The sequence below is a fragment of the Brachycentrus maculatus genome, unplaced genomic scaffold (assembly GCF_059751285.1).
Source record: "Brachycentrus maculatus isolate JH-2025_06_01 unplaced genomic scaffold, ASM5975128v1 h1tg001045l, whole genome shotgun sequence".
In the NCBI taxonomy this organism is placed as follows: domain Eukaryota; kingdom Metazoa; phylum Arthropoda; class Insecta; order Trichoptera; family Brachycentridae; genus Brachycentrus; species Brachycentrus maculatus.
Window position 1 is genome coordinate 98,596 of NW_028281754.1, and position 23,856 is coordinate 122,451.

At 33.3% G+C, this 23,856-nt stretch overlaps 1 protein-coding gene across 1 annotated transcript in view; it reads right to left on the bottom strand.

The window, feature by feature from the left end:
• The window catches only part of LOC148299622 (uncharacterized), a 97,227-nt gene that overhangs the window by 41,533 nt on the left and 31,838 nt on the right, over positions 1-23,856 (bottom strand). Inside the window, exons 4-13 of the mRNA XM_088275879.1 lie at positions 22,950-23,092; positions 20,212-20,389; positions 19,207-19,392; positions 18,176-18,470; positions 8,803-9,003; positions 7,109-7,267; positions 5,901-6,110; positions 3,712-3,825; positions 3,337-3,547; positions 96-249 (exon numbers count right to left, since the gene is read on the bottom strand). Of these exons, the coding sequence (XP_088132005.1) occupies positions 96-249; positions 3,337-3,547; positions 3,712-3,825; positions 5,901-6,110; positions 7,109-7,267; positions 8,803-9,003; positions 18,176-18,470; positions 19,207-19,392; positions 20,212-20,389; positions 22,950-23,092 (1,851 nt within the window). The remainder of the gene's footprint in view (positions 1-95; positions 250-3,336; positions 3,548-3,711; positions 3,826-5,900; positions 6,111-7,108; positions 7,268-8,802; positions 9,004-18,175; positions 18,471-19,206; positions 19,393-20,211; positions 20,390-22,949; positions 23,093-23,856) is intronic.

Genomic DNA, 23,856 nt, shown 5'->3' on the forward strand with positions numbered 1-23,856 from the left:
TTAATCCCAAATGTTATATGTCATGATGAATAAAAATAATAATTTGAATAATTATCAGTTGGTTTAGCTACCCCTCAAATTGGGGAAACACCTACATTTGCCTTAGAAGTAGAGTTTGCCACACCGCCTTCAGATCGGTGGTCGGAGCGCGCAGTATGATGGTTCGAGTCCTGGCGCGTACTGTGGGGCTGCACTTCATGGTAGGGCTGCTGGCTCTCGCCGATCCCACTCCTATCCTGAACTCCGTTGCTGCAAAGGGAAATGCCATATTAGGGGATGATTTCATGAAACTCCTAACCTGTTCAATATCAATTGTAATCTAATCTTTTACATATGTAATAAGTGATCGCTGGTATTATTTGTTGATTTGGTATTAAGTTTGTGGAATAACATATGATTTGAATAAAGATTTTTTTAAACTGTTTATTTGGCAGTCACCCAGTGAAAGGATGTTTCTGCCAGTGTCCAGTATTATTTTTATTTACAAACAAAATAATAATATAATATCAATTTATACAAAATATAGAATATTTAACAAGTGCTTTATTTTTATTGTACTATCATAAAAATGAATCACTCTTGTAAGACCACTTTGAGCTTATTAATGTAAACATGACAATTTTTATTTATTGTTTCGGCATTAACTTTGTGGTAAGACATGTTACAATGATTAAAGAAAACACTTGTTTTTTACCACTTGAGTTTTATTATAGACTACATGTTTCAGAAGTTAAACTTCCATCATTCAGGTCTGTATAATAACTTAAATATAAAATATAAAATTGTTCTATAAACAAGGAGAGGGGAAAGTAAAGGGAAAGGGTTAGTCAAGGGGCGGAGTTTGAAAACAAAGGAAAAATGGAAAGCAACGGTGAAGAATTTTGAAACAATATATTATTTAATAAATTATTATTAGAATTAAGGTTTTTTTGGATTTCTAAATTTTGAAGATAATTCATAATTTGGCCTTTGTATGGAAGAAGGTGTAATAATTTTAATTTATGAGAGTGAAATGAGTGATTAGTATCTATTATGTGATTTGCAAATTCCGAAAAATAATTACTAACAAGACCGCTATGATGTTCTTTAATTCTAATCTTTAAATTTCTCGCAGTTTGGCCAATATATTTTTTATCACAATCTCCACACGAAATTTCATAAACACCACTTTTTTGTAATAAATCAATTTTAGATTTTGAGTTATCGAGGATTTTATGTAAATTATTATTTGTATAATATGCAGGTTGGATATGGGAGGGTAAGATTTTCGAAATATTTTTAGTTATTGAACCCGTATATAAAATTTTCCGCCAAGATTTATTTTTGATTGAATCATTATTAGGAAGTTTAACTTCTGAAACATGTAGTCTATAATAAAACTCAAGTGGTAAAAAACAAGTGTTTTCTTTAATCATTGTAAACATGACAAGTTTCTAGAACTACAGATGTTCTTATCAACAGGTGAAAATACAAACTAACAACATATTTAAAAATAATCTTAAGTTTCTATTTTCACCTGTTGATGAGAACATCTGCAATTCTCGAAACTTAATGTTCAAATTCAGAGCGTAATTTTTATATTTACATAAATGTCAAAGTATCGCTCAACAATGCCGAGTTTTGGAGACCATAGGATTTTGCATCATCGGTTATTTTCCTACCTATCTATCTGCCTCTGCATACCCCTGCGGAAAAGCAGCGGTATGGTTAGTCAGTTAGTTGTTTCTAGATATAGACCCGATCAAAATATTATTAATTTTTACTGCGTTGTCATTTCTGTATTTTCCAGTGCTTACGGAATATTTTCTCTTAAAATGGATTCATAAGTTTATTTATTTTTATTTTATTTATTTTAAACTTCATGTACAGAAAATAAAAAGTACATTGGCGGGCTTATTGCTAAAAAGCAATATCTTCCAACCAACCAAAGACGGACTAGTGATATTGATCAAAACGTTTGATACCATATATAGCCGTTTGCAATCAGTGGGCAGATAGTACTCGAACATTTAAAAAAACATAAATTACAAATTGACATTTAAAAAGAAACATAAATTAACAAAAGACGATAATAAGGAGGGCAAAGGAAGAAGGGAGATTAGGGAAGGAGGTAGAGGGAGGAGGTTTGATCGACAGTTAGGATTCTAATGACAGATAGTAATTCTAATGACAGATAAGTGTGTGTGCATATCAGAACTCGACTCTTAGTGCTTTGTTCTCCAACTCTTAAGGCATGTGGTCCTCAGGTCGATTTAAATCGCGTGTGATCAACATTTTATGTAGTTGTAATTGCGTAAATATGTAGTCCTGTCTGCCTCCGTAGTGTAATGGTCAGCACGCTCGGCTACCGTTCTGGAGGTCCCGGGTTCGATTCCCAGGGGGGGTCAAATAAATTTTTTCACTGTAATATTTATTCAATATTACCCTTGACTGGTACCGGAAGCGGAGGGCTGATCACCTTTCCTTCATGTGTAAACGATCAAGATAACACTGCGTTTATATGATGCAGTGCCCTATGCACCATTGGGGTGCGGATAAGGGTTTTTATATATATAAATATGTAGTCCTATGGTAATGACGTGTAGTATTGTTTGCATGCTGTGATTGTCCTGACGAAGAGACGGGTACGTCTCGAAACCGGTAGGCAAAAAATCTTAGCCAGTGGTTACATACTAATATCACTGACATCTTTGTTAAAAAAATACAAGTAAAAATTACTGACCACGGAGTAAATACTTTAAATATTAAGGCCCTACAAACGTTAAATAGAAACTTAATTTTCCTTAAACTCAGGTTATATTTGACGTAATGATTTTTTTTTCTCAAAACACCATGTTTGTAAGCAAAAAATAGTTTTTCTTCGAAATAAATATATGGTTTTGAAAAGAAAAGAGTTATCGACAGGTAAACAGTTATTTTTATATTTCATTCATTCAAACCCTTATCTACACCCCGATGGTGCATAGGGCACTGCATCATATAAACACAGTGTTATCTTGATCAAACACATGAAGGGAAGGTAATCAGCCCTCCGCTTCAGGCACCAGTCCAGGGTAATATTGAATAAATATTAGAGTGAAAAAATCACTTTTATTTATTTGACCCCCCCCCTGGGAATCAAACCCGGGACCTCCAGAACGGTAGCCGAGAAGTAGGTTATTTTTATATAAGGAGGAGAAATATTTTTTCTGTGTTTTTCCCAAAATACATATATTTAAAAATAAAAGAACCCTAGAAAATGTACGACCGACCTCTTGCGTGGTCTTCCGCATTTTGAAATAGAATTTTGAGAATCGCACTTTAATAAAATTGAGATTATCACAAGTGTGTGCTTACGTCTCTTCCTTATGCTGAAGCAAGTCTCCGCAATGTTGGCTATGGGCAGCGGCTCCTCGGTGATGAACAGCACCCTGTCGCGGGACACTGTCGCAAACAGCAGCAAGTCGGAGAACAGCAGGGCCCAGTGCGACCTACAAGTCCTCCCCTCCACGCGGAACAGGTCACCGCCGAATATCCACTGTCGACCTGGCTTGGCCAGGACAAAAGGCTGAAAGATAGATCAACATTAGTTGATATATTGGCATCTCAACAAAGATTAATTCATTCGCACAGGCGTGTGATATGGTGCCATCAGCAATAGCCAATCACGTGCCAGAGCGTGATGTGTATTCAATATATTATTATAAATTACAAATATAAAAAATGACTTACTTTACAGCGAGTGAATACTAATCTGCTCTCAAGGTCAGACACCGAAAGTAAAGGTCTTCCTTCACCGACTGGGCCCATCAAGCCAGCGGCAGCTGTTACATCGTGATAGGCCACCTTAAAAAAACAAAGAAGTAGATCAGAACACAAACAATTGGGAGGCAAGTGATCAGTAGAAAAATGTAAACTGAAAATACCGAACAAAGATGTTTGGCCTACCTATGGCAAAGAATAGACATGTCTCCACAAATCATAGAATGGATATAGTCCTATATGTATATACATATCGCTCACTCCTTTCAAGAACGCCATAAGTAAAAAATCGTCAATTTTCAGTTGTGCATGTTTTCGGAATGCTCACAAAATGTACTATATCCCAGCAAAAGCGGCATATTTTTAATTTAATATTTACCCGCTACAGGGCAGAAAGTGTTGTTTTAGCATTTTGAAGAAAAGGTATTGTTTAATTATTTTTTTAAATATACTAAATATTTTTCAAATGGAGAAAAAATGTTCAGATTTTACCTAAAAAGATCTGTTGCACAGTAAAAAGTTTAATAAGTGGCTTGATATTTATTTTTAATACATTGTATTATATTTTTAACCTTTCAAACGTTCTCCTGAAAAATAAAGTTTTTTTATTTATGACGTTCTTGAAAGGAGTGAGCGATATACCAAGTCAATAAGGTTATTAAGACATGCTACCTTTAAATTTGTATTTTAAAACGGACCATATATTTTTGTGTACCTGTATGTATGTACAGTATATATATGTATGTGTGTGTGTGTTTGCAGAGTCGTGCACCAAATCTAATATTAGCATGAGTAAAATATATAGATTTTTAATTTGTATTTTTACATGTGTGTATATGTGAGTGTGTGTTTTTTCCTTTGTGTTTTTAAATACTATTAATTACTTAAAATATTAACTATCTTCATATAATTTTTTGAAGATAGTTAATATTTTTCTTTCCAATTCTACCCATTATTGACAATAATGGTGAATGTTACACATGTGTAAAGTGATCACTTAAACAAGCCTATGACGGTCGTCAGCCCCGTAAATGCCCAGACTTCCATATTCTTCTTCATCTTTGATGAGATGTCAAAAAATTATATGAAAATAACTCCTGTAATTGGAGATAATCCAGATTTTGTGTACAAGTATTTGGACACACTCAAAATATTAACTATCTTCGTTTCTATATTCTTTAAATGTGTCTAATATGCGTTGGATGGCTATGCGACCCCAATTAACCCGAGCCAGATGCGACAAAGTTGACCAGACAATCTGACGCAGGTTTAATTACCTTAAGGAATTGATTTATTTATTTATTTATTGAACGGCCAAAGCCTTTAACATAATACATATATACAGTATCTAATATAAAAATACACTAATGAATACACTAATAGAGAAACAAAAAGTCTTAAACATAAAATAATAATAAAATAACAAATGGTTAATAATAAACCCTTATCCGCACCTCAATGGTGCATAGGGCACTGCATCATATAAACGCAGTGTTATCTTGATCGTTTACACATTAAGGAAAGGTGATCAGTCCTCCACTTCAGGTACCAGCCAGTAATATCGAATAAATATTAGAGTGAAAAAATCACTTATATTTATTTGACCCCCCCCTGGGAATCGAACCCGGGACCTCCAGAACGGTAGCCGAGCAGGCTGACCATTACACTAAGGAGGCAGACGAAATATACAAATAGTTAGCACTGGTAAATACATGTCTCCTTCACACACTATCAGCGAGCAGCGAGAGAGAGTGAAACACAACATTTAAATTTATCCATTATAACATGGAGAAGAAATGCTGAGAAAGCACCGACTTCAAAGTGGATAACAGTATATTAAATGAATCTATATTTTCAAAAGCATTGGCTAACATGTGAAGCCACAGAATCGGAGAAAACATGGCATAGTTTGCATTACATATGTACAAATACTGCGAATATAGATACAATTTTAACTCAGACATAACTTTCATTGTAGTTTTGTCCAAAAGTATACAATGATTCATGTGATATCACAGTGAAGCCCTTGAGATAGTGATATATTTTACAAAACTTGCGCTAGGTACTTAAATTATTTTTAAAAATGCTATTATTATTCCAAGTGAAACTTGGAGGCTTGCAACTTCACAAGGTTAGAAGAAAGATAAATTTAACCATACCTGTAAATCCGCAACGAGCCTTGCCAGCGCCCTCTGGTCGGGATGCGAACTAGTCACCGCAGAGTTGGCAGTTCGCAGCAGTCGCAACAACTCCCGGAACTGCTCCAAGGGCTTGTGAATGAGTTGCGTGACATCCGGCCTGCGAGAAGGAATCGCTGGCTCCGTACACAGTCTGGTAAACCCTCCTCCTTGCTGTCTTGACTTTTGAACCTGAAATGACAGTAATTCCTTATTGATCTATTTTCAGATACTTAGGATCCAGTGAAACATGTTAATGTGTCTCCTTTTCCAACCCCGAGGATACCGGCGCTCCGGAAGACCGCTGACAACCGTTCACCGACTTTACTCAGTGGAACTTTGGGAAGCCAAGGACATGGCGTGTGACAGAGTGACTCTCGTTTCTTCACTCATTCGATTCACATGCCCAAACCATCTCAACACACCATTCTTAATTTCATCGATAATACTCAGCCTTGAATTTTTTCCTAATATTTTTTCTTTATAAACAAAATACTACAGAAGCTCGAATAATGAAATATGGAAAGAATGCAAAGCTGAGTTAAGCATTATCGATAAAATTAAGAAAGGTTTGTTGAGATGGTTTGGACATGTGAAACGAATGAGTGAGGAAAGAACGACAAAACATATTTATGAGGCGAATGTAGTTAGAAAAAGAAGCAAAATAAGACCGAGAAAAGCATGGCACGATCATTCATGCCAAATACTTAAAAGCGGTCAGGTTAGTACAAATGTATGGGGAGATTCGTGAATATAGAAAGACATCTCGAAGACGTCTCGTGCTGGCCATATGCTCCTCCTAGCGAGCGAACATGGTTAAAGAAGAAAGAAGAAGAGTAACATGTTTACAGCTCATTTGTAGCTCAACTGAGAACTTGTGATTTTTCAGGAGACGCATTAAGCATACCCGGACTAAAGGGGGTAATTTAAAACCCCACTTAAACAGTGTTCAACATTCATTCACTTCACCGCAGGGGTAGTTAGAGCCACATTGTTCTGTCTTTGCAAATCATCGCTGCCTATTTCATATTTACCCATCTTCTCATAACATACATACCCGCCATACATTCAAGTATTATCATACGATAATTCAAGTTGTATCGGCAAGAAGCACAGTATCGTCAGCATACAAAAAACAAAAGACAAAGTATGCTTATACAAACAAATGAGGTGAATGGAATAAGGCTCACCAATACACAGTCAGCTCTCTTGAGGCCGTTGCAGTAACTCTTGTAGAGGGAGATGATGCTTGGCAACTTGGACAAGTAGACGCTAGCTACTGAATGGAAGTGGATCTCTCCGTCTTCCATCACTAGCTGCTCTAGTATATCCTCCGATAACCTCAATAGCTGAAATCAAAGTGATACAATTAATACCTGCTTTAGGGTGTTTCATTATATAATATTTTTTTATTTTTTTGACATCTCATCAAAGATGAAGAAGAATATGGAAGTCTGGGCATTTACGGGGCTGACGACCGTCATAGGCTGGTTTCAGTGATCGCTTTACACACGTGTAACATTCACCAATTCTACCCATTATTGACAACCACACTACTCAAATTCTTGGAAGTTCTATATATATGAACCAATTTAAAAACCTTGTTCTTGAATCACTAGAACTTCACTAAAGACATCTATTGGTGAGATGTAAAGAAGATTTTTACCAAGCAGAAACTTTTATATTAGTATGTGAGGTCCCAATCCTATATTATAATCACACACATGAGAAACGCCAGAAAATACCATTTTCATTTTTATTATTCAAGCTTATAATTTGACCAGATAATTTATTTACAACATTTTGAGTATGTCCAGATTTTGTGAACAAGTATTTGGACATACTCAAATGTTGTTTCATTATAGTTTTCAAATGATTTCTTGAATCAGCACACAACTCCTTAAATGAACATGACTTTTTTTCTGTCTTTAGATAATTTCTCTTAGAAATAAGCATGCCAGTGTATACTAACAGAGCAGGGTGAAAAATCTAGTGCCTGGTAAATAATAATCAATTGGTCAAATAGAAGTATCAAAAATCCGAAATGTTATTTCAGGCTCTCCAAAAAATATCTGTGAACTAATTCGGAATGAATCTCACCTATGTTCAAAAGGAATAAGCTAATACTTCACAAATCCCTCAACTGATGCCGTAACAATCAGCTTACTTCACAAATGTATCGAAAACCTTATTGGTGTGCGGAAGGATCTAAGACCATTGCATATATCGCTCACTCCTTTCAAGAACATCATACATCAAAAAACTTGATTTTTCAGGAGAATGTTTTTAAAGTTTAAAAATATAACACAATGTATTAAAAATAAATATCAAGCCACTTATTGAACTTTTTACTGTGCAACAGATCTTTTTAGGTAAAACCTGAAGATTTTTTCTCCATTTGAATAATATTTAGTATTTTTAAAAAAACAATTAAACAATACCTTTTCTTAAAAATGCGAAAACAACATTTTCTGCCCTGTAGCGGGTAAATATTATGTTAAAAATAAGCCTCTTTTGCTGGGATATAGTACATTTTCTGGGCATTCCGAAAACATGTACAACTGAAAATTGACGATTTTTTATTTATGACATTCTTGAAAGGAGTGAGCGATATGGACAGTTATCAATTATTATAGCAATATGAGTGTTCAATAATGGGCAAAATGCTGAACTTTACACGAAAGTATAAAGTGAACAATCAAGCTGGCCAAATGCAAGGTAGTAAACCTTGGGATGCTCAGACTTCCATCTTTTTTCATAAAAAGGGATGAATGATACATGTTTCAACCTGTATCATTCTTCATCATCATGAAGAATGATATATTGATACAAGTTGAGACACAAAACAATCAGGTTTTATTGAAAAGTATAATAGTAAACTCACCTCTTCGCAGTTTTGGAAGAGCAGCTTGTGTTCTTGCGGAGTGAGGATATCAGTCCTAGAAGATAACGGAACAACAAATCGCTCCATCCCAAAGTGCAAGGCCTGCGCGTAGTGCTGTTCCCTCAGGACGAGTGCGTGGAGCGCTCGGCCAACCTCACTAGGACTGCCTGAGGTAGTGGCATTTCCTAGCGCGGATAGACTCTGAAAATCCAACAAAAATTCTTGTATTTAATGAATTTATGGATGATGAAAGTAGATTTAAATTTTTTTTTCATTAACATAAGTTTAATTAATTTTAAACAAATTTAAAACATATTATTTTTGACATCTCATTAAAGAAAATAACTCCTGTAATTGGAGATAATCCAGATTTTGTGAACAAGTATTTGGACACACTCAAAATGTTGTATATTTAAAATAAGTCTTTGCAGAGACCCACCTTGTGTGTCTTGTCAGTGGAGTTCTTTTTGAATATATTTTTATTGTTTCTAACGATTTTAACCTAATATACACACAAAAAAGAAAAAAATATAAATATAAACATTTTACAATTTTCATAAAATTAACTCTTGATCATTCACCCATTCCTTTATTTTGCCTTTGTTCCATATTTTATTTTGACCTCGAACATCCGTCGGCAACAAATTGAAAATGTTTGTAACGATATATTGCAGTGTTGGACTCCCATGTTTATTGTTAATTCTTGGGACTATCAAACCTTCATTGTGTGTAAATTGTGTATCATGGTTGTGTACTAGAAGATTTTGATATTTTTGTATAGTTTGTTGTTCAACGATGAAACTCATCCACAATATTCCACGTACCGGCAGTAATTTTAAATGTTTATATTTCAAGATTGGATTGTCCCATTGATTGTATTTTCACCTGTTGAGAGCTTTATTACAAAATACTAAAAGTTCCTTCAACCAAAACTGTTTATTTTGTAAACTGACTCAAAGCTTGTCTGAATGTCTTTATTGAGAACTAATAATACTGTTTTTATTTACAACATATTAAGTATGTTCAAATCATTGTTGGTGTTGGTTTCGATTTAAGATTTTGCTGAAATTATTAATAAAATAATAAAAAAATCTATGTAGCTAGTACTAGTAAATCATGTAATATGCACTTATGTTTTTCTCATTTATTTCTCTTAAATATGCTTCTTATGCCTATTTATAATAGGTACCTGTTTATAGTTTTTTTAAATTTTGCCATGTACAAAATTTAATTATTTAAAAAAAAAATCATTTTTGTAACTTTATTATTTGTATAATCAAAATCTAAGTTTGTTTTAAATCACTATAAATATTTTATTTTAACTTAATTATAATATCTACCGGTTTTGAAACTAATCGGTAGACATTATAATTAAGTTATAATAAAATATTTATTGTGATTTTAAAACAAAGTTACATTTTAATTATAAAATGGAAAATCACAAAGTTAGTGCTTCAAATATAAATTATATTTTATTATTTGTGTTCCAGTCTTGTTAACCTTATCCCATGTGTCAAAATGAGAAATAGAAATTACTCATAGGGAATATTATATATATATATGACTTATATCTAATATGTTTTGAAAAATTAAATAAATACATAATGTTTACTTTTTCATTTCCATTTTTTTTGTTTTCTGTAAAAATCAATTACATATTTGTATTTTGAATTAGCACTTTTAATATTTTTATATATTTGATATCTATTCTATTATTTCCAGTATCATTTATTATAACCTTAAATAAAATGTGTCCCATACACAGGCCATGCCTTTGTGAGATCTTTTTTTGTATTAGAATATTATTATATGTTTAAACTTCTGTAAAATATGATTATTTCGCAATATAAACATATTTTTATATTAATATTTTGTGAAATACAAAAAAATATACACAAAATAAAAATATTGAAAACTTGGATTTCTCTACTCATGAGTTATTTTAACATTTCGACTTCTCAACATGGATGAAGAAGAATATGGAAGTCTGAATATTTACAGGCTGGTTCAAGTGATCACTTTAAACTTGATACACGTGTAACATTCACCCTTTGGAGCTGCCCAAGCAAGGACAATTACTCACAAGTGATAATGGACGCCAGTAGGATCTGACATGACACGCACAAAAGAGATGGACTTTCACCATTCTACCCATGATTGACAACCACACTATGCAATTTTTTGGAACTCCTACATAGAAGATATGGTTCATATTATAGTCTGTCTATACAGGAAAAAGTGACCAAGTGAATTTTTACAAAACCGTGATCATTGACTATTTGATATTTGAATAGCTTAATATTGCCCTGAAAAAATCCCAAAGCGATTTCAAACTTGAAAGTATTATATAAGTTTACTTGTCAAAATGACTAACTGCATAGATGTTTATTATCTTGCCAAGCAAAAGTGACTTAAATGGCCCTCCTGAATATTTTACGTTTTGTTAGTTGCTCACTTTCTCCTGTACGACTACGATACGTCACTTCATGTTCGCGGAATTATCTATGGTTGATTTGAGTTATAGCTTTATTCAGCAGAGACCCTTTTAAATATCGCACACCTAGATCAAAACTGTACCAACTCAAAAATTATGATTTTTTTTTAAACAATCACGTATTTGGATTCTACAAACGAAGACGCATATATGTCCCTAAATGCCCAAAAAAGTGTCAAAATACATCGCATAATATCCTAAAAAAACTCTATCGGCATTATTCCTTACATAAATTTAAAAATATTGTATGTGAATTATTAAAAAGAAAACACTGAAATATTGTCGGTAACCTTTTGTACTGAAATATTGAAAACACAAATTGCTTCATATATGTGTCGTCTACATTCAAAATCCGCCAGATCCAATTTTAGAAAATTTTAAAATAAATACTCTATCGGAATGCCAATTGTGAGTTTTATTGTTTAAGAAAATTTATATACTTGGAAACCCTGCTAAAAATAATTTCAAATTCCGCTATATTCATGAAACTTGCCTTCTGACCCATATCGGCCAATCAGAGAACGGGGATAGGTCAAAAATGAAGATGACTTCACTATCGGTTTGTGTCTCGTGTTTTTTTTTTAAATACTGAAAAACTTTTCAAAAACATGCGAAAATTCTCTATTTTATAATATTTTATCTAAAGATCGATAAATCTTTTAAACATAAATTTTATCCGGAGAATTTTGCTTTTTAAAATTCGACTTATATGGATTTGGCGGATTTTGAAAGTAGGCGACACATGATATCAATTTATCCGATTTGTCAATACCTTAAATATTCTTCAAAATACAGCACTATATGTTCCTTTTGGTGGATAAAAGAGCCCATGACCCCTACACCAAAACAGTTGTAATTTTAATAACTGCCGTAAAATTGAGCGGGGTAGACATATCGCTCACTCCTTTCAACAACGTCATATATAAAAATATTCAATTTTCAGTTGTGCATGTTTTCGGAATGCCCAGAAAATGTACTATATCCCAGCCAAAGCTGCATATTTTTAACTTAATATTTACCCGCTACAGGGCAGAAAGTGTTGTTTTTGCATTTTGAAGAAACGGTATTGTTTAATAATTTTTTTGAACATAACAAATATTTTTCAAATGGACAAAAAACCTTCAGATTATACCTTTAAAGATCTGTTGCACAGTAAAAAATTCAATAAGTAGCTTAATACATTTATTTTTATTTTTAAACTTTAAAAACGATCCCCATAAAAATCAAGTTTTTATTTTATTTATGACGTTGTCGAAAGGAGTGAGGGATATATCAAACCCTTATCCGCACCCCAACGATCCAAAGGGCACTGCGTCATATAAACACAGTATTATCTTGATCGTTAACACACTAAGGAAAGGTAATCAGTCCTTCGCTTCAGGTACCAGCCCCGGGTAATATTGAATAAATATTGGAGTGAAAAAATTACTTTTTAATATTTATTTGACCCCCCCTTGGGAATCGAACCAGGGACCTCTAGAACGGTAGCCGAGCGTGCTGACCACAAAACTACGGAGGCGGAAAAACTTTTATAGGAAGGTCAAAAATATTTTCGTTTCGTAGTTTTTCTTAAAATATCATTTCACTCTCACAGTGCTCACTGATGGTTGTAGAGCATTCCATGCCACCGTACCGGCAACGACAAAGGCACACTCACAAAACTTAGTGCACTGATTGCGATATGGTAAGATCACTTTATGGGATCGTCATTCTTATATTTTTAACGATATGTCGAGAATGTTCGAAAACCTTTATTTTAAATGAGAACTAGGTGTTCTAAGCAAAAGGAATAAACAATGCAAAAAAATGAAATAATAAAACAAAAATAAAAATTCTACACATTTATTAAAAATAAAAAAATAGAACACAACATAAAAAAAGACAAAAACATAATAACAGTACAAAATTAAAAAATAAAACTAATTAACAAAAATCAAACAAAATTATTGTATTTTAATGGATATTAAGAATAATAAAAGTGTATTATTGAAACCTTTATGTGTAACTTGTATTAAAAATGGAATTAGTTAAAATATATTGATTTTGAATGTTGAAAAATGAAGAATCGTTTGTACGTATTTTAAAATATATATATATATTTTCATTTGTTCAAAATCCAAAATCATCTAATTATCCACCTATGGCTTTGAAATTTACACACGAATACGCCATTGTTTTCATACATTCGTAAAAGGTAAAATCATGTTATTTTTTTAAAACAACTTTTTACTCCAATGGCAGCGCCATCTGTTCAACGTATCAGCAGCACATGCAGTACTAATTATTGATTATGGCGGACAGCGTGCTTCTTGACAGCCGCTGAAATGTTATTCACCCCCAGGTATTGTGAATTATAAAAGATCAGAATTGAGTACTTTGTCTTTTCTCTTTCTTTTCCATTTGATCACACTGAGCCACAGCAACGCGTGGCCGGACACAGCTAGTACTAAATAATTACATTTGAAAATTCAATATTTTAAACTGTTACACGTGCAAAATTCATAAAAATAATGAAGTAATATTTCTTTAAAATATTTCCATTAAAATTAAGTAAACTTACGCTAAAATTAAATAAATAATAAGTAAAAAAATAAATAGTTAAAATTAGGAAATAAATTAAAAATACAAATACAATTAAATAACAAGAATTTTAGAAACACTGGCCGAATAATGTTTAAAAACAAAATTTTGCTAAGACTAGAAGAATCCATGAAAACGAAAAAGAAACCAATTTTTTGATTAAAAAAAATTTACGCATTGAATATTTGTATAAAGCAACAACTAAAATTATTACAAATCTTTTAAGATAAAATAAAACAAAATAAAAATAAAACACCAAGATAACAGATCGTTTTTAATTTTTAAGAATATAATGAAATATATTAAAAATAAATATCAAGCCACTTTTTGAACTTTTTATTGTGCGACAAATCTTTTTAAGTAAAACCTGAAGGTTTTTTCTCTTTTTGAAAAATATTTAGTATATTTAAAACAATACTTAAGCAATACCTTTTTTCGAAATGCAAAAACAACACATTCTACCCTGCAGCGGGTAAATACTAAGTTAAAAATATGCCGCTTTTGCTGGGATATAGTACATTTTCTTGGCATTCCGAAAACATGCACAACTGAAAATTGATGTTTTTTGATATATGACGTGGTTGAAAGGAGTGAGTGATATGTGAGAAATGGAAACAACGATGTAATTACGAATATAGTCGTATACATACATTGTACGTATATGTGTGATATTAAAACTTTTATTATATATGTTTCAAATGAGCTTTCAGAAAATGATAGTATGAGGATTTAATTACTTGATTTATTCAATGAATTACCTGACATGTACAATGAATTTGATTTGTTTTATTATTTATATGGCTTTTTCATTCAATAAATAACGTGATTTGTTTAATTATTTATTTGGCTTTTTCAATGAATTCTGCGATTTGTTTAATTATTTACTTGGCTATTTCAATGAATTTCGCTCTCTGTTTTAATTATTTACTTGGCTTTTTCAATGAATTAAGTAATTTATTTAATTATTTACGCGACTTACTTAATGAATTTCGTGATTTATTTCATTAATATGGTATATTAATTTGATATTTCCAATGAATTACGTAATTTCTTCAATTATTTACTTGGCTTTTCAATGAATTACGCGATTTGTTCAATGAATAGCATGACTTATTTAATGAACTGCATGGTTCGTTCAATGATTTAAGTAAATCATCTGTAGTTCTCGAAACTAATCGTGTTCACATTAATAAACTAAAAAAGTGGTCTTACACAAGTGTTTTATTTTTTTGTATTTTAGTCATCATCTTTGTAAAATACAAATATGATGCCAAATCAATTAATGATACAATAATTACCATGCTATTACAACAACAAAAAACTTTTTTTTAACTAAATATCTCCTAAATATAACAGAATTTAATAAAAAATGGTTTCATAAATCTCGACTCATTTCATCCCTTTTATACAAGAATCATCAAATGATGTCAGCATTGTATTTAATTTTTTTTAATCTAAAATTTTTCTAGCCGAATAGATTTAAATGGCACCGTAATGTCGTAAGATTGTAAATTTTTACTAATAATTTCGAATAAATTAAACACACATAAAATAATTAATATTTTCGTATATAATCTTAGTACGCTTAAATATAAAAATAAAACACTTGTATAAAACCACTTTTTATTTTATTTATCAATGTAAACGAGACTAATTTCGAGAACAACAAATGTTCTCATTACCAGGTGAAAATGCAAACTGTGGTCTTAAATAAGTGTTTTATTTTTGTATTTAATTCATCATGTGATCCCACAAATTTAACTTCAAATCAATAAATACTTTTAGGATAAACGTCATTCAACTATCTTAGTTGTCAAGTGAGAGAGAAAAAAAAAACAACGTGACATGTTATTCCAGGGTTTCCCAAACATTTTCGGCAAGGAACCTCTTCAAAATAGGAAATTTAGTCGGTTTTTTATGGCAAGAAAATCCTACACCATATACTATTCTATGTATCTATAATATAGATTATATAGTTTAGATGAAATCGTAACAATTATTTTATGGAAAAACACATATTGAGAAACCCTGTGCCTAGAAAACTAATATCTAAGCAAAAAAAGTAATGCATGGAATGACCTACTAAATGAATATACTACTCCTTGGTTACTTTATGACAAGTGACTCTTTTTGACATAAATTTATTATATTTCATTTTATTGTTTTTAGATTCTTTAAATAAATAAGTGTAAAGAAAACCACTTATATTACAAAAAAATAACAAAAGAAAAAAGGGTATCTAAAATCCATTTTGAACCTTATTTTTTTATGTAAAAATAATCAAAACAGTACCATAAATGAACAAAACATAATATAAAATTAAAAAAAATATTAAAAAAATATAATTCAAGTTTTAATCAATGATTGTACAGTCATGTACATGGTATTTTACGATTATAATGATTGTACAGTCGAACAATGATTGTACAGTCGAACCTGAATATAAGACACCCTAAGGGTCCGAGATATTTTTCACTCATAGAAAGGTCTATCTTAAATCCATACTTTATTTTACAAATAAATTAAATAACGGCATTAAACCAGCTTTCTTTATATCATTTAAATCCAGATCACTTATATCCAAGATAAACTGTAAAATGATTTAATTATTTAAAAAAATACAGGTTTTAACTGTGTTATCGATTTTTTAATATGATTAGAAAAAAATATTTAAATAAGAAGTTTTAATCATCCTTTTTGTTTAAACGAAAGTATTCATATATTATTGATATTTAATCAACTTAAAGTACTAATAAATTTGTGAAAACTTAAATAATAAGAGGTACAAAATACTACATAATTAAAGGAACGTCTGTGTTTAACTCAAACACATTTAAAAAATAAAAAACAACTTATAAACACAAAATATTTGATTTTGAAAAATATGTACAGAAATTTTCTAAGCGTTAATGTCCCACTGAAGCATTCGGTTTAAAACCAAAAGCATGAAATAAAATAATTTTCTGAAGTCGTAAATTATATACACAATAATTTAAACTAAAAAAATAAATTTACAAAGCAAATATTAAGACGAAAAATGAATTTACAATAAACGCAAAAATATATATGTAAAAAGAAATAAATAGAAAAAACTTAATCATATACTTAAAATAAATTTATTAGTAAGCACTTAAAATATACGTTTCTCACTTTTTTCATGATATGCCATACCAGGTATTTAATCAATATGACCAGAATTTTTATATAGTTTTTACAGAAAATATGGTAATCAGCATATCAGAAAATTATTTTACAGTTTTGTACACATTCGTAATTGTACATTACATCACTGTAAACATACATCATTGTATCATTGTATATTCATAACATTTATGCATTCATCATTTGCCACATTCATCATTGTATATGGCAATATTATACAATTCATCAATATCACTGTACACTTCATCATTGTACGTTCCATCATTATATAATTGTACAATTCATCGTTGTACAATTCAACATACGTACACAGTTTTGTACATTTTGTAGCTGATATAATTGGATTGCGTGTTTTTGATCAACCTACCAGAATCATTTTGCAAGGTAAGGTTAGCTTAGTATAGGCGAATTCTTATTTTATGTTTTTCATCTTCCTCACACAATGATTCTACAACCTACCTCCTTAGATTTACTAGTTCCACCTACCCTAACCTAACTTGTCGTAATCGTTGCTTTAGGTTAGGTTAGTTTAGAGTTGGGTTGGGCAATCAATTCTTATGTCGCTCACTCCTTTCAAGAACGTCATAAATCAAAATTCTTGATTTTTCAGGAGAACGTTTTTAAAATTTAAAAATATAACACAATGTATTAAAAATAAATACCAAGACACTTATTGAACTTTTTACTGTGCAACAGATCTTTTTAGGTAAAACCTGAAGGTTTTTTCTCAATTTGAAAAATATTTAGTATATTTAAAAAAAATTAAACAATACCTTTTCTTCAAAATTAAAAAACAACATTTTCTGCCCTGTAGCGGGTAAATATTAAGTTAAAATAATGCCTCTTTTGCTGGGATAGAGTACATATTTTCTGGGCATTCCGAAAACATGCACAGCTGAAAATTTACGATTTTTGATTAATGACGTTCTTGAAATGAGTGAGCGATGTGTCGTAGATGTTTTTCATCTACCTCTCACAATGATTCTACAACCTAATTCCCTAGTAAATCCAACCTTGCACTAGTAAATGCCTTGTTCCATCTACCCTAACCTAACCTATCATAATCGTTGCTTTAGGTTAGGTTAGGTTAGACTCATAGATGTTTTTTCTCCCTCACACAATGATGCCGTTACCCACCTCCCTGGTGAAGGCCACCTGGGTGAGCGCGGGCCGCTTCTTGCTGGCCACGCTGGTGGCGGCCGCGTCCGACCGCGCCGTGTTGTTGGAGCAGGCCGTGGAGGGCCGGTTGGCCGAGCAGTCGGCGGCCAGCCGCGCGACCAGCTGGCGCGGCAGCGGCGCCGGCGAGTAGGGCGCCGCGTCCGAGAGCGTCGCGTGTGACGTCACCGAGCCGCGCGGCAGGCGCGACGCGCCGGGACGCGCCTCGCCCGGGGCGCGCCGGAACGTCTCCAGCACGAGCTGGGTGCCGCTGGACCTGGAAGCGAAGGACACGTGTTAAAAGCTAGCTAGCGAAATTTGCATATTGAAAATATCGCCAGTATTCACAAATGGGCCTTGCTAAAGGCGGACTATTATCGTATAACCAGATATCAACTATTCCGTGATTTACAACTTTTTGAGTGTGTCCAAATACTTGTTCACAAATCTCGATTATCTCCAATTATAGGAGTTAATTTTCATATATTTTTTCTGACATCTCAACATAGACGAAGAAAAATATGGTATGAAATAAATCTGGGCATATACTTTTGAAGTATTTGGACGCACTCAAAATGCTGTAAATAAATTATATGGTCAAATTTTAAGCTAAAATAATAAAATGAAGATGATATTTTCTGACTTTTCTCATGCACGCTCAATAAAAAGCTTCTTTTCATTTCACCAATAGGTGTCTCTAGTGAAATTCTAGTTATTCAAGAGCAATGTTTCGAAATTGGGTCATATATATTGTTTATATATTACAATACAGAATCTGTACAATATTTATTTATTTATTTATTTGATACTGGAATGAGCATGTCAACAGAGTATCAGAAAACAGACTTCTACGTATCGCCCTCAAGGAAACCCCGAAGAACGTAGACCCCCAGACAAAACGGTGGAGAGATGTCACGGTGTCAGTCTATATCCTAAGATCAAAAGGCGATGGTACACTCAGATCTTCAGGATCTATGGAAAGAAAATATGAAGAAAAAGGTTGAAGAGCTTACTTGATCAGCGTCAGCACTTGGCTCTCGGGCATAGTGACGATGTTGTGTCTGTCCACGAACACTATGTAGTCTCCAGGATACAAGCCTGCCCGCTCGGCCGCGCGCCCCGCGTCCACTCGCTCCACACGCGGCGGGCGCGTCCACAGCACCGAGAAGCCGAATCCCTGGTCGTTACCTCGGTCCAATCTGCAAAGATTGCAGATTTTTTTTTATTAATTTTGACTAAGATGCTTGTACGTAATAAAAATAATGTAAACTGAATCATGGAATTGGCGAAAGAAGGATGAAAGTAGACTGAATGCAGTCGAAATTATATTAAGCGTTCAGTCTACGTTCGATGTATGATAGATGTTTGAATGGTGATAAATGTAAGTAGAGAATTCAAGGATGGGGATAAGCATTATCGATAAAATTAAGAAAGGTGTGTTGAGATGGTTTGGGTATGTGAATCGAATGAGTTATGAAGTAATAGTCTCAAGTAATGTTTGTTAAAGTTTGAGCTATAGTCTGAAGTGATGTTTGTTAAACTTTAAGCAATAGTCTGAAGTGATGTTTGTTAATGTTTGTTAAAGTTTGAGCAATAGTCTCAAGTAATGTTTGTCAATATTTGAGCAATAGTCTCAAGTAATATTTGTTAAAGTTTGAGCAATAGTCTCAAGTTATGTTTACTAAAATTTGAAAAACAGTCTTAAGTAATGTTTGTTAAAGTTTGAGAAATAGTCTCAAGTGATATTTGTCAAAATTTGAGCAACAGTCTCAAATAATGTTTGTTTAAGTTTGCGCAACAGTCTGAAGTAATGTTTGTTAAAATTTAAGGAACAGTCTCAAGGAATGTTTGCTCAAATAAAGTTTGAGGTATAGTCTTAAATAATGTTTGTTTAGTTTGAGAAACAGTCTCAAGTAATGTTTTCTAAGTTTGAGCAATAGTCTCAAGTAATGTTTGCTAAGTTTGAGGAATAGTCTTAAGTAATGTTTGCAAAAGTTTGAGGAATAGTCTCGGCTCACCGTCTAGTGGTGGTGAAGGGCGTGCGGCCCGCGCGGCCGCCCGAGGAGGAGGCCTTGCGCTGCACGGCGGCCGGAGCCGCGTCGGGCCCCTCGAGCGGGTCCAGCTCCAGGTACCTCAGGAACAGGTGCTCGTCCGCCTCGCGCTGCTGCGCCGCCAGCCGCCCCGCCAGGGGGGACCCTGAGGACACAAGAGACTAGAGTCAGCATCAAATGGGAGGAGAAATGAACATCAAAACAAGGGTACAAGAGAAGAGAGAGAATGATGAAACCCTGTATCACCCCTGACATCAAAAGGGAAGAGAAATGAACACCAATCATTGCAAATGTGAAGCATTGTTTATTCTGTTTATTGGGGTTATAAATGGATAATCAAAGACAGTTCTTGTTTTAATGGATTATACCATGTATGGTACATGAAAAAAATTGTTTTTGTCAAGATTTTTACTTATTATTTTATCTTAATCACCCAATCCTTTTTTAATTAATGTATTACTTAAATAATTTTTTTGTGTAAAATTCTGGTTTTATATTATTGGTGAATTTTATATTTTAGTTATTAATACGAAAAGCCATAAACTGCAACATTTAAAATAATAGAAATTCATAAAAAAATAACAACAAACCCATAATTACCAATATGACAATGACTAGAGCCTCCCCCCTATTGTCTATGTTTACATTGATAAGAAATAAAAAAAAAAAAAAAAAAAAAAAAAGAAACAGCTACTACCCCGTCTTCAACCTTCAACGTCCCAAGGACCCAAATCTAAAATTAAGAATTAGCTTAACATACGGTGTTTGAAAATAATGCGTAATGCATCGAAACACGTGTCATAGTAGATTTTAAGAAAAGTGGTATTTACTAAGTAATACATTAATTAAAAATGGATAGATTTTACCACAAAGTGACTGCCGAATCAATTGATGAAATCACTCAATCCTTATTAGAATAAAAGCTTACATAGTTAAACACTACTACTACTACTACTACTACCATCACGCCGTTTCCCCGCAGGGGTAGGCAGAGAGGATGGAACGCTACACTCTTCTGTCCTGACATACACCCCTCGCCTCCTTCACATCCATACATCTAGTCATACATGTCCTCCGATTACGCAGACTTTTGACACCGCCAGATTTTAGGTTCTGATTGATCTGATCGTGCCAAGTCTTTTTCGGTCGTCCACCTTCTGTTTTCTCTCTCACATTCGCCACATATATTTTCTTAGTTAAACACAATTTTAGTAAACCATCACAAGTATTTTGATCCTTTAAAAAAACAATTGTGGTTTAACGAACAAGCACGCTAGATCGCCGAAACTCTAAGCCAAGCTTAGTGCCTTTTCACATACAACCCAATTTGCGAGGACCTCGAGAGAGGCATATTAACTCGACCAGAAATTGAAACTGTGACACCACAGAAAATTATTCTCACCAGACCAAAAATTAAAACAAATCTCTGCGAAATCCAGAAGAGGCAGTCTGTTGGAGGGATGCCAACGAGGGCAATTGAATGGATTCAATGATAGCTTTCTGGGTTTTGTTCGCTGGCGGATATAGGTTTTTTGTTTGAATGCGGAGAAAGTTATTCATTGCAGATGTGTGACGCATTGTTTGTTCTGTTTATTCGGGTTATGAATGGATAATCAAAGACATTTCTTGTTTTAATGGATTATACCATGTATGGTACGAGAAAAAAAATGTTTTTTGTCAATATTTTTTGTTGATATCATCTTTACAAAGATGAAGGACAATATAGAAGTCAGGGCATTTACGGGGCTAGGGATTTATCATTGGTCAATTCAAGTAACCTGACGTAATATAAGCAAAACTAACGCAACCTACCTTGTGTAGTGGAAAGACGGTAGGAATTCTAATGGAAGATCATGTTGTCTGTGGTGAAGAGAGTTGAGTAAATCATCTAACCTAACCTAACCTAACCTTACTTTAAGTATAGAAAAGGCACTACAAGAGTTTGAGAAATCATGATATTGATAGAAATGCAATTCACCCAACCTTACATTACCAAACCCAACCATCAATAGTGAAAAGGCACTAGGAATGCTAGAGGAAGATAATGAGATCTTAATTGAAGGGGGTAGGTTTTAACTAACCTCACCTTCAGTAGTGAAAATGCACTAGGAATGTTAGAGAAAGATCATGAAGTCTCTATTAAAGGGAGTAGGTTTAAACTAACCTAACCTAACTCAACCTTCAGTAGTGAAAATGCACTAAGAATGTTAGAGGAAGATCATGAAGTCCATATTAAATGGAGTAGGTTTAAACTAACCTCACCTTACTCAACCTTCAGTAGTGAAAAAGCACTAGGAATACTAGAAAGATCACGATGTCTCTAGTAATAGGGAATAGATCTAACCTAACCCAACCTAACTTTAGTATTAGAAAGGAACTAGGAATGCTAGAGGAAGATCACGATGTCTCTAGTAATAGGGAGTAGATCTAACCTAACCCAACCTAACCTTAGTATTAGAAAAGCACCAGGAATGCTAGAGAAAGATCACGATGTCTCTATTAAAGGGAGTAGGTTTAACCTTACCTTACCTGTCGCAACCTTCTATAGTGGAGAGACATTAGAAATGATAGAGGAATATCGTGATGTCTCTAGAAAAGGTAGGTTCCAACCCCAGTCTAACCTAACCTTCAGTAGTGGAATGGCATATGAATAGAAATGCTAGAACAAGACTATGACATGTTTCTAGTAATGGGAGTATAGTTACCCTCCGACTGGTCCAGCTGCGCGGCCATGGATGCGGATGCGGTGCGGCGCGGTCGGGCCGCATGCAGCCGGAAGGGGCCCGCGAGCGCGCGCCTAAGCGCATGCCTCACAGGGAACGACACGCATCCCAGGAACTCGCTTCGTCTGTGGCCAAACAACAAGACATTCGTCAGTATCATCCAACGCTAAAGGGTTGTCAAAGCGTAGTAATGGACCAGAGAACAAAATGCTGTTCGATACAAGTATTTCACTACAAGCAAAGTGGAAGGTTAACGCAGCATAGGAAGAAGTCGTATATCCTAGATTCACAATTTGAAAGAATGTTTCCACTGTAAAAAGATGAAGAAGAATATGGAAGTCTGTGCATTTACTTGATACATACATGACATGGACATCTATTGTGAGATAAAATAAGCTTTTTATTAAGCAGAAACTCTTTCAATTGTATGTGAAGTCCGAATCCTGGATTGTAATCACATACATGAGAAACGCCAGAAAATATCATTTTCACTTTATTATTTTTAGCTTATAATTTGACCGCTTTATTTACAACATTTTGAGTTTGTCCAAATACTTGTTCACCGCAAATCTGGATTCTCTCCAATTATAGTTGTTTTTTGACATCTCAACAAAGACGACAATGTTAAAAAAATAATGAGAAATAACCCTTATAATTTCTCCTGTATGACTACGATATGTTTATGAACAACGTGATCGTTCAAATAATCTGTTATATTACCATAATTTACTAAATGAAATGTATTATGTCGTCTTTGTATTATTTATTGGTTTGGCATTAACTTTGTCGAATGACAAATTGATTATTTAAAAAATATATATTAACACTTGTTTAATACAATTACAATACAAGTGTTAATTTTTTTAAAATAGTTTCGTCTTTGTATTAC